Below are 12,444 nucleotides of genomic sequence, written 5' to 3' on the forward strand. Positions count from 1 at the left end.
TTATAAAAATCACAAAGAATAGGGGTCCCAGAACAGATCCCTGAGGCACACCACAGGTCACTGTCCTCCATGCAGAATATGACCCGTCTGCGACCACTCTTTGCCTTCCGTGAGCAAGCCAGTTCTGGATCCACAAAGCAATGTCCCCTTGGACCCCATGCCTCCTTACTTTCTCAATAAGCCTTGCATGGGGTACCTTATCAAATGTCTTTCTGAAATCCATATACACTACGTCTGCTGTTCTACCTTCATCAATGTGTTTAGTCACATCCTCAAAAAAATCAATCAGGCTCATAAGGCATGACCTGCCCTTGACAAAGCCATGCTGACTGCACCTAATCATATTATACCTCTCCAAATGTTCATAAATCCTGCCTCTCAGGATCTTCTCCATCAACTTACCAACCACTGAAGTAAGACTCACTGGTCTATAATTTCCAGGGCTATCTCTGCTTCCTTTCTTGAATAAGGGAACAACATCTGCAACCCTCCAATCCTCCAGAACCTCTCCTGTCCCCATTGATAATTCAAAGATCATCGCCAGCGGCTCAGCAATCTCCTCCCTTGCTTCCCATAGTAGCCTGGGGTACATCCCGTCCGGTCCTGGTGACTTATCCAACTTGATGCTTTCCAAAAGCTCCAGCACATCCTCTTCCTTAATATCTACATGCTCAAGCTTTTTAGTCCACTGCAAGTCATCCCTACAATCGCCAAGATCCTTTTCCATAGTGAATACTGAAGCAAAGTATTCATTAAGTACCTCCGCTAATTCCTCCGGTTCAATATACACTTTTCCATTGTCACGTTTGATTGGTCCTATTCGCTCACGTCTTATCCTCTTGCTCTTCACATACTTGTAGAATGCCTTGGGGTTTTCTTTAATCCTACTGGGCCTTCTGATGGCCCCTTCTGGCTCTCCTAATTTCATTCTTAAACTCCTTCCTGCTAGTCTTAATCTTATAGATCTCTATCATTACCTAGTTTCTTGAACTTTTTTTAAGCTCTTCTTGACTAGATTTACAACAGTCTTTGTACACGGTTCCTGTACCCTACCATCCTTTCCCTGTCTCATTGGAAAGTATCTACGCAGAACCCAACACAAATATTCCTTGAACTTTTGCCATATTTCTTCCATACCTTTCCTTCAGAACATCTGTTTCCAATTTATGCTTTCAAGTTCCTCCAATTAACTGTTTCCCGAACTTGTCTGTTCCTTTCCCTCTCCAATGCTATGGTAAAGGAAATAGAATTGTGATCACTATCTCCAAAGTGCTCTCCCACTGAGAGACCTGACCAGGTTCATTTCCCAATACCAAAGCAAGTACAGTCTCTTCTCTTGTAGGCTTATATACATATTGTGCCAAGAAACCTTCCTGAACACACCTAACAAACTCCAACCCATCTAAACCCCTCACTCTAGGGAGATGCCAATCAATATTTGGGAAATTAAAATCTCCCACCACAACAACCCTGTTATCATCACGGCTTTCCAGAATCTGTCTTCCTATATGCTCCTCGATGTCCCTGTTACCATTGGGTGGTCTATAAAAAAAAAAACACCCAGGAGAGTTATTGACCCCTTCCTATTCCTTACTTCTACCCACAGAAACTCCGTAGACAGCCCCTCCATGACTTCCTCCTTTTCTGCAACCGTGACACTGTCTCTGATCAAAAGTGCCATGCCTCCACCTCTTTTGCCTCCCTCCCTGTCCTTTCCGAAACCTCTAAAGCCTGGCACTTAAAGTAGCTATTCCTGCCCCTGCATCATCCAAGTCTCTGTAATGGCCACAACATCATAGCTCCAAGTGCTCATCCACGCTCTAAGCTCATCTGCTTTATTCATAATACTCCTTGCATTAAAATCGATACATCTCAAACCATCGGTCTGAGTGTGTCCCTTCTCTAAAACCTGCTTATCCTCCCTTTTGCACTGTCCCCAAGCTTTCTCCATTTGTGAGCCAAACCTCCCTTTCCTCCGTCACTTCAGTTCAGTTCCCACCCCCCAGCAATTCTAATTTAAACTCTTCCCAATAGCCTTTGGAAACCTCCCCACCAGGATATTGGTCCCCCGGGATTCAAGTGCAGCCCATCGTTTTTGTACAGATCACACCTGCCTCAGAAGAGGTCCCAATGATCTAGAAATCTGAATCCCTGCCCCCTGCTCCAATCTCTCAGCCACACATTTATCTTCCACCTCATTCTATTCCTATACTCACTGTCAAGTGGCACAGGTATTGATTCTGAGATGACTATCTTTGTGGTCCTACTTCTCAACTTCCTTCCCAACTCCCTGTAGTCTGCTTTCAGGACCTCCTCCCTTTTCCGACCTATGTTGTTGGTACCAATATGTACCACGACCTCTGGCTGTTCTCCTTCCCATTTCAAGATATCGTGGACACGAACAGAAACATCCTGGACTCTAGCACCTGGGGGGCAAACTACCATCCGCGTTTATTTCCTGCATCCACAGAATTGCCTGTCTGACCCCCTAACTAGAGAGTCCCCTATTCTCTTCCTTTCCCTGCCCTTCTGAGGTACAGCACCAAACTCTGTGCTAGAGGTGCGACCACTATTGCTTCCCCCAGGTAGGCAGTCTCCCCCAACAGTACTCGAACAGGAGTACTTATTGTTAAGGGGGACAGCCACGGGGGTACTCTCTAGCACCTGCTTCTTGCCCTTCCCTCTCCAGCCACTTATCCGTCTCCCCTGGCCCCAGAGTGCCTACCTGCCTATAGCTCCTCTCTATCACCTCCTCGCTCTCCCTGACCAGACTAAAGTCATCGAGCTGCACTTCCAGTTCCCGAACGCAGTTCCTAAGGAGCTGCAGCTCGACGCACCTGGTGCAGATGTGGCCATCCGGGAGGCTGGGAGTCTCCAGGGCTTCCCACATCTGACACTGAGCACAGAAAACTGGCCTCTCACACATACTTTCTGTCTGTATTTTAAACAGATAACCTACCTCACCTCAACCCATTATCACCAAAGCCCCGTTGAGGCAAAGCCTTCCTACTCTGTCTCTGTCTCCCTCTCCTCCAAAGCCCGCTCTGTTAAGCTGTCTTCTTGTAAACGCTTCCCACTGTTCTCACTGGCCTACCTCCACGTGCTTGTGCAGTCGTGCCCCGTTCAAATTGCTGAAGAAATATGGTGGATCATGAGGTTGCAGAATAACTGAACATACTTCTGAAGGCCCACCGTGTCTCATGGATGCCAGGCTCTGAGGTGTTAGATCTTTTCAAACTCTGCCCAATTTAGCACAGTGGTATTGCCACACAAGATGTAATGTACTTTTACTGTAGAAATGTGATTTTTATTTTCATAAGCACCGTGCAGTGGTCACTCCTAACAATACTGTCATGAACAGGTACATCTGAGATAAGATGATTGACAAGAAGATGATAGTTTTCCCCTCACCTCCTGCTGCAGACCCAGTCAAACAGCATTGCCCTTTAGAACTGAGCCAGTTCAGTCAGTGGTAGTGCTACTGAGACACTCTTGGTGATGAGCACCCAACCAGTGTGCATCTTTATCACTGTCGGTGCTTCCAAGTGATATTCCACACGGAATGGCATTGATTCATCAGCAGAGGGGGAGGGGTGATAGGTGGATCAATAGAACATTTCCATGCCCAAGTTTAACCTGATGCCTTGGTGTTCAGGACACAAGGAGAGTTCTCTCCTAACTGTAGGCCATCATGCTGCCTCTTCTGCCGTGTTTGTCTTGCTGTTGGACAGGGCATAGCAAGGGATTGAGATGGTGGTTTCTGAAAAGTTGACTGTAAGATGTGATTCCATAAGTATGACCATGTCAGGCTATTTGCTTTACCACTCAGTGAGACAGCTCACCCATTTCTGACCCCCAGCTGCTCGTAAGAAGGACTCTGCAGGGTCAACAGGGCAGTTTTTGGAGTCCATAAGGTATAGGAGCCGAATTAGGCAATTGGCCCATTGAGTTTGCTCCGCCATTACATCATGGCCCAGCCCTAATCTCCTACTATCTCCCTATATCTCTTCATGCCCTGACCTATCAAGAATCTATTGACCTTTGCCTTAAATGAACATAAAGATTTGGCCTCTGCAGCTGCCTGGAGCGATGAATTCCACAGATTCACTACTCTCTGGCAAAAGAAATACCTCTTCATCTCCATTCTAAAAGAACGCCCCTCTATTTTGAGGCTGTGTCCTCTCGTCTTAGACTCTTTCAGCATAGGAAACATCCTTTCTACATCCACTCTTATCAAGGCTTTTTACCATTCAATAGGTCACCCTTCATCCTTCTGAATTCCAGTGAATACAGACCCAGAGCCATCAGACAAGCCACTCAATCCTGGAATCATATTCATGAACCTCCTTTGAATACTCCAATTCAGCTCATCCTTTCTAAAGTAACCAGGCCAAAACTGATCACAGTACTCCAAGTGAGGCCTTGCCAGTGCTTTATAAAGTTTCAACATTGCAGACTTGCGTTTATATTCTAGTCCTCTTGAAATGAATGGTAACATCACATTTGCCTTCCTCACCACAGACTCAACCTGCAAATTAACCTTTAGGGCAGGGGTGTCAAACTCATTTTAGGTCACGGGCCGGATTGGGCAAAATGCGACTTCATGCAGGCCAGATCAGTTGTGCATACGTGCGTGCTCCCACAGCTTTCGTTGCCTTCGTTTTTTCAACCTGCTCTCATGTGTCTCAGTCTCTCAGTCTCTGCTATAACTACAAAGTGTTTCACTTTACAAACTTTGTTTCTGATGAAGAAGATTGCCTAGCAAGCATTATTTTTATGATTGGTATTAACTTAGTCGTAGGCTACAAGAAAGTTGTGATGAGAGAGAGAAAAAAACGATGCTATTTTGACTAAGATTGTTTTGGGAGCCACACCCTTTCCATTAATAAACTATTTGAAATCGAACATTAGCAGACACAAATGTAGACCTAACAAAACAAATTGTAAATGTAGGCTACACAACTGTACCTAATTTTTATTAGCCTGCTTCCAGCAATCAAACTCAATGAACACAGTTAGCCTCTAATTTTTATTGAATTGATCACACTTACGATAATAGAATAGTCAGAAAATGAATGAATCACAATATTATGACGCTCAATATTTCATAATGCATTTTGCTTACATGTCGCAGTGCATCGAACAGTGTCACTCATTTTTCATTTGCTGCTTCCAGACACCTGACATCTCTTGGCTTTAACCAGTCTGTCAACATCAGGGACCAGTTTCTGGGCAGTTATGATTTTCATAACGTCATTTAGATGTCTGTGTGTCAGCTGCGAGCGCAGTTTGGATTTGTTAATGTTCGTTATGGAGAACGCCTGCTCACAGAGATATGTTGTCCCAAACATGCAAAGGGTCTTTGAGGCAAAGTCTGTCATTTTGGGGTACATCGGTCCCAGGTATTGATAGAATGAGTCCAGACCCACAGTCTCAAATTTATATTTCAAAGCCGAGTTACATTGAATTTCAATTAGTTCCATTTGGAGTTCCTCCGGTACATCTGATGCTGCGTTGACGGCAACCAGCGAGCAAAATAGTGAGAATTCCTTCTCGAGCGGAGTGAAGACTTAGAAATGATTCTGAAACTGGCTTTTCAGCCGTGATATGTTGTCATTATTCCCATTGAAAGGCACTGATGTTGTCGTTGTATTCCTTAACAAGTTTGTTGCAGCCTTGCTTGTTAACATTAAGCACATTTAAGTGCTCTGCTATATGCACCAAAAATGCAAGACCATGAAACCAGTCTGGGTAATCCAACTCTGCCACTAGCTTCCCTTTCTTGTTCATGGATAGTCCAATTTCCACACGTAATTGAAAAACACGTGAGAGCCCAACCCCTGTGCTCAACCAGCATACTTCAGTGTGGTAGGGTAGGCCATGTACAATATTACTTTTGGACAAAAGAGTGTCAAAATGCCAATGGTTGAGTCCCTTGGCTCTAATAAAATTAACCGTTTTGATTGCTACATCCATGACATTGTCTATTTTCAGGCTCCTGCTACATAATGCCTCTTGGTGTATAATACAATGAAAATTCCAGAATTCCTGCTGTGGATTCTCTGTCTGAACTTTCTCTCTGAGTTTCGCAATAACACCTGCCTTTTTCCTGACCATGGACGGTGTGCCATCTGTTGCCACGCTGACAGAGTGACTCCAGTCAACCCCCAGTCTGTCCAAGACCTCGGCGAGGCTGGGGAAAACGTCGTTCGCCATTGTGGTGTTTGTCATGGGCACAATCTCCACAAACTCCTCGGTGACAGTCAAAGATGCATCAACACCACGACTAAATAATCCCAATTGAGCTACATGAGTCACGTCGGTACTCTCATCAATTGCAATAGAGAAGGCAAGAAATGACTTCACTTTGTCTTTTAGTTGACTGTTCAAATCTGCTGCAAGGTCCCTGATTCTCTGTGCCACAGTATTTCTTGACAAGCTGATAATACCAAAAGCCTGTCTCTTCTCAGGGCACACCAGCTCAGCCGCCGTCAGCATGTATGCTTTGATGAATTCCCCCTCTAAGTATGGCTTCGACGCAGCAGTTATTTTGTTGGCAATAATATAACTGGCCTTGACAACTCCATCATGAGTCTCTCGACTTCTGGTGAACACTGATTGCTGTTTTCTCAGAGCTGCTTCAAGCTCGTTTATCTTTTGCGTTCTGAGTTGTCCTGCGTACTTGTCATATTTTTCTCAGTGTGACATCTCATAGTGTCGTTTGACATTGTACTCTTTTGCCACAGCCACTTGCTGTGATCATATCAGACACACAGGTTTGCCGTTGACCTCACAGAAGAGAAAACGATCTTTCCAATTATCGTTGAATATCCAACCTTCGATGTCAACTTTTCTTTTCTTGGAAAGCATTTTGAACCGCAGCAGCAGCAGTAGTCTCAGCCTTGCTACAGGTGTTACTTACCTGAGTACTCTGTGTTTATACTGTGTCTGATGACGTAAGTGGGGCCCTAGTGGTCTTCAGTGCAGGGTGGTAGGTGCTTATGCACAGCGGGCGGTTAACTGCCACCTATCATTTTCTAAGTACACAGAGCAAGCTGCCGGCGCAGCAGGCGGCACACACAGTGGCGGGAGAGAGAGCGGCTGCCGTACAGATACATAATAAATGGTCGTGAATATATATTTTTTTCCCTCAAGTCATCCCGTGGGCTGGATTGGACCCCTTTGCGGGCCGGATGTGGCCTGCAGGCCGATAGTTTGACACCCCTGCTTTAGGGGATCCTGCACGAGGACTTCCCAAGTGTCTCTGCACCTCAGTTTTTTGTATGTTCTCTCCATTTCGAAAATAGTCAGCTCTTTCATTTCTTCTACCAAAGTATATGACCATACACTTCCCGACACTGTATTTCATCTGACATTTCTTTGCTCGTTCTATAATCTAAGTCCTTCTATAGCTTCTCTATTTCCTCAAAACAACCTGCCCTCCACCTATCTTTATCATCGGTAATCTTTGAACAAACCCATTAATTCTATCATCAAATTTATTGGCATATAATGTAAAATGAATCAGTCCCAACACAGACCCCTGTGGAACACCACTAGTCACTGGGATTCCAACAGAAAAGTCTCCCTTTATTCCCACACTTTGCCTCCTACCAATCAGCCACTGCTTTATCCATGCTAGAATCTTTCCTGTAATACCGTGGCTTGTTAAGCAGCCTCATGTGTGGCATCTTCTCAAATGCCTACTGAAGATCCAAATACAAACCATCGACCAGTACTCCTCTGTGACCCTGCTTGTAATTTCTTCAAAGAATTCCGACAGATTTTTCAGGCAATATTTTCCTCTGAGGAAACCATGCTGACTGCAGCCTATTCAAGTGCCCCAAAACCACATCTTTAATAATTGACTCCAACATCTTTAAATTGTCTATTCCCCTGTCTCTACCTTTGCCTTCCTTATAATCGTTGTGTGGCTAGTACTTGGTGATTGAGTAATGTGTTTTAAATTTTCAGGGGAAGTTTCTGATTCAGAAAGGAGTAGCTCATCTTCAAGCTCTGAGTCTTCATCCTCGTCAGAAGAGGAGGAGTTCCACGATGGCTATGATGATGACCTCATGGGTGATGAGGAGGACAGAGCAAGGTTGGAACAAATGACTGAGAAGGAACGCGAACAAGAACTCTATAACCGGATAGAAAAACGAGAGGTGCTGAGGCGTAGGTGAGATGCTGTATAGAGGATCTTTTACACTAAAGAATATTACAGACTCCAAATCGGGTTTAATATCACTGGCAAATTTTGTGAAGTTTGTTGTTTGGTGGCAGCAGTACAATGCAGTATATAATAAAAAAAACTATATATTACAATAAGAAAAAAATTGCATCAAACGTTAATAAATAAGTAGTGCAAAAAGAGAGCAAATAAACAGTTGTAAGATAGTGCACATGAGTTCATTGTCCGTTCAGAAATCCAATGACAGATGGAAAGAAGCTGTTTCTAAAATGTTGAGTGTATCTCTTCAACCCCTGTACCACCACCTTGATGGTAGCAATGAGCAGAAGGCATGACCTGAGAGATAGGATGATAGATGCATCCTTTTTGAGGCATCGACTTTGAAGATGATCCTTGATGCTGGGGAGGCTAGTGCTCGTGATGGAGCTGGCTGAGTTTGCAATTTTCTGCAGCAATTGTCGATCTTGTGCATACCAGAAGGTGATGCAAACAGTTCGCATGCTACGTGGTACGTATGTAGAAATTTGAGTGTCTTTGGTGACATACCACTTCTCCTCAAACTCCTAGTGAAATAGTCGCTATTGTGCCTTCTCTGTAATTGCATCAAGGCCCAAGATAGATCCTCAGAGATGTTGACACCCAGGAACTTGAAACTGCCTTGGCTGTGCCCCCATACAGTGCCTCTAAAATGTATTTCCCCCCTCCGTACAGTGCCTCCAAAATGTATTCCCCCTCTGTACAATGTCTCTAAAATGTATGCACCCCATACAGTGCATGTAAGATGTCCCCCGGTACTGTGCCTGTAAACTGTATCCCCCGTACTGTGCCTGTAAACTGTAACCCCCGTACTGTGCCTGTAAAATGTATCTCCCGTACTGTGCCTGTAAAATGTATCTCCCGTACAGTGCCTGTAAAATGTATCCCCCGTACAGTGCCTGTAAAATGTATCTCCCCCTGTACAGTGCCTGTAAAATGTATGTCCCAGGTACAGTGCCTGTAAAATGTGTCCCCCGTACAGTGCCTGTAAAATGTCCCCCGAATAGTTGCTGTAAAATGTATCCACCCGTATGGTGCCTGTAAAATGTCCCCCCCATACGACACCTGTAAAATGTATCCTCTTGTACAGTGCCTGTAAAATGTATCCCCCCGTACAGTGCCTGTAAAATGTCCCTCTGCTGAACAGTGCCTATAGAATGTATTTCGCCATATTTGTTGTAAAATGTATCCCTCCCGTACAGCGCCTGTAAAATGTATCTCTCCCCCCCCCATACGTTCCCTGTAAAATGTCCCCCCCCGTACAGTGCCTGTAAAATGCATTCCCTCCATACGGGTCCTGTGAAATGCATTCTCCCTGTACGGGTCCTGTAAAATGCCCCCACCTGTACAGTGCCTGTATCATGTATCCCCCCCCATATAGTGCCTGTAAAATGTATCCCCCCTGTATGGTCCCTGTAAAATGTATTCTCCCCCCCCCCCCCCCCGGTACGGTGCCTGTAAAATGTGTCTCTCTTCGCCACCCCCCCCTCCGTACAGTGCCTGTAAAATGTCCCCGTACGTGTACAGTGCCTGTAAAATGTCTCCCTGTACAGTGCCTCTTAACTGTATCCCCCCGTACAGGGCCTCTAAACTGTATCCCCACTGTACACCACCTGTAAAATTCCCCCCCAGTGCAGTCCATGTAAAATGTATTTCCCTCCCGTACAGCGCCTGTAAAATGTGTCCCCCGTACATTGCCTGTAACATGTATCTCCCCTGTACAGTGCCTGAAAACGTTCCCCCCATACAGTGCCTCTAAACTGTATCCCCACCTGAGAGTGCCTGTAAAATGTTCCTGCCCGTACAGTGCCTTTGAAATGTATCCCCCATACAGTACCTGTAAAAAGTATCCCCCTGTACAGTACCTATAAAATGAACCCCCGTACAGTGCCTGTAAAATGACCCCCCGTACAGTGCCTGTAAAATGACCCCCCCGTACAGTGCCTGTAAAATGCATTCTCCCCAGACAGTGCCTGTATAATGCATTCCCCTGTACGGTGCCTGTAAAATGTCTTCCCCGTACAGTGCCTGTAAAATGCATTGACCCCGTACAGTGCTTGTAAAATGCATTCCCTTTTTACACTGCCTGTAACATGTATACCCCGCTTACAGTGCCTGTAAAATGTCCCCCCCAGTGCAGTGCTTGTAAAATGTATCCCCCTATACATTGCCTGTAATATGTATCCTCCCCATACAGTGCCTATAAAATGTTCCCCAGTACAGTGCCTGTAAAATGCATTCCCCCCTGTACAGCGCCAGTAAAATGTTCCCCCCCCCGTACACTGCCTGTAACATATATACCCTGCTTACAGTGCCTGTAAAATGTCCCCTCGTACAGTGCCTGTAAAATGTACCCAGGTACGGTACCTATAAAGTTTATTCCCCCACCCCCCATACGGTGCCTGTAAAATGTCCCCGTACCTGTACAGTGCCTGTAAAATGGCTCCCTGTACAGTGCCTCTTAGCTGTATCCCCCCCCATACAGGGCCTCTAAACTGTATCCCCCATGTACACCACCTGTAAAATCCCCCCCCCAGTACAGTCCCTGTAAAATGTATTTCCCTCCCGTACAGTGCCTGTAAAATGTGTCCCCCATACATTGCCTGTAACATGCATCTCCCCCTGTACAGTGCCTGAAGACGTCCCCCCCATACAGTGCCTCTAAACTGTATTTCCACCTGAGAGTGCCTGTAAAATGTTTCTGCCCGTGCAGTGCCTGTGAAATGTATCCCCTGTACAGTACCTGTAAAATGTATCTCCCTTACATTGCCTGTAACATGTAAACCCTCCATTCAGTGCCTGTAAAATGTTCCCCCCCCCCGCCCGTACATTGCCTGTAACATGTAACCCCTCCATTCAGTGCCTGTAAAATGTTCCCCAGTACGGTACCTATAAAGTGTATTCCCCCACCCCCCCATACGGTGCCTGTAAAATGTCCCCGTACCTGTACAGTGCCTGTAAAATGGCTCCCTGTACAGTGTCTCTTACCTGTTCCCCCCCACCGTACAGGGCCGCTAAACTGTATCCCCCCTGTACACCACCTGTAAAATCCCCCCCCCAGTACAGTGCCTGTAAAATGTCCCCCCCCGTACATTGCCTGTAACATGTAACCCCTCCATTCAGTACCTGTAAAATGTCCCCCCCTGTACACTGTGTGTAACACGTATCCCCCCTGTACAGTGTCTGTGAAATGTCCCCACACCTGTACAGTACCTGTAAAATGTCCCCACACCTGTACAGTGCCTGTAAAATGTCCCCCCGTACAGTGCTTGTAAAATCTTCCCAGTACAGTACCTATAAAATGTATTCCCCCCCCATACCCCTGTACAGTGCCTGTAAACGTTCCCCCCATAGAGTGCCTCGAAACTGTATCGTCACCTGAGAGTGCCTGTAAAATGTTCCTGACCGTACAGTGCCTGTGAAATTATCCCCCGCACAGTGCCTGTAAAATGTATCCCCCTGTACAGTACCTATAAAATGTATCCCCCCCTACAGTGCCTGTAAAGTGTATCCCCCGTACATTGCCTGTAACATGTAATCCCTCCATACAGTGCCTGTAAAATGTCCCCCCCCCCCCCCCCCCGGTAACCTGTGCTGTACCGGGCAGAAAGATCTGCTGAGGGATACCATCGCCTACGTGCAGGACAAGAGGGTGGACGCCTGCCTGGTCAGCTTGGACCAGGAGAAAGCCTTCGACAGGATATCGCACACGTACATGGCGGATGTGCTCTCCAAAATGGGATTTGGGGAGGGAATCCGGAATTGGATTAGACTACTCTACACAGACATCCGTAGTGCAGTCCAGGTCAACGGGTGGGAAACAGACAGCTTCCCCATCAGGTCTGGAGACAGGCAGGGCTGTCCCATCCCCCCTGTCTTGTTTGTCTGCTGCATAGAACCCTTTGTGGAAGCCATCAGGAGGGATGAGGGCATAAGGGGGGTGACGCTGCCAGGCAGTGGAGGGACCCAAGTGAAAACCTCCCTGTACATGGACGACGTCACCGTCTTCTGCTCTGATCCGAGGTCCGTTCGCAGGTTGATTGGCACCTGCGAACAGTTCGAGCTAGCGTCGGGGGCCAGGGTCAACCGCACGAAGAGCGAAACCATGCTCTTCGTCAACTGGCCCGACCGATCCAGTGTCCCCTTCACCATCAGGTCTGACCACGTGAAGGTGTTGGGGATCTGGTTCGGAGGGGCTGAGGCGTGCGACAAGAACT

General features: G+C 46.4%; 1 protein-coding gene across 2 annotated transcripts in view; it reads left to right on the forward strand.

The window, feature by feature from the left end:
* rtf1 (RTF1 homolog, Paf1/RNA polymerase II complex component) overlaps positions 1-12,444 on the forward strand; it is a 217,275-nt gene that overhangs the window by 81,338 nt on the left and 123,493 nt on the right. For both annotated transcript variants that reach the window (XM_063054453.1, XM_063054446.1), the window contains exon 4: positions 7,975-8,179. In XM_063054453.1, coding sequence (XP_062910523.1) covers positions 7,975-8,179 — 205 coding nt within the window. The remainder of the gene's footprint in view (positions 1-7,974; positions 8,180-12,444) is intronic.

Source organism: Mobula hypostoma, chromosome 1 (assembly GCF_963921235.1).
Source record: "Mobula hypostoma chromosome 1, sMobHyp1.1, whole genome shotgun sequence".
NCBI lineage: Eukaryota > Metazoa > Chordata > Chondrichthyes > Myliobatiformes > Myliobatidae > Mobula > Mobula hypostoma.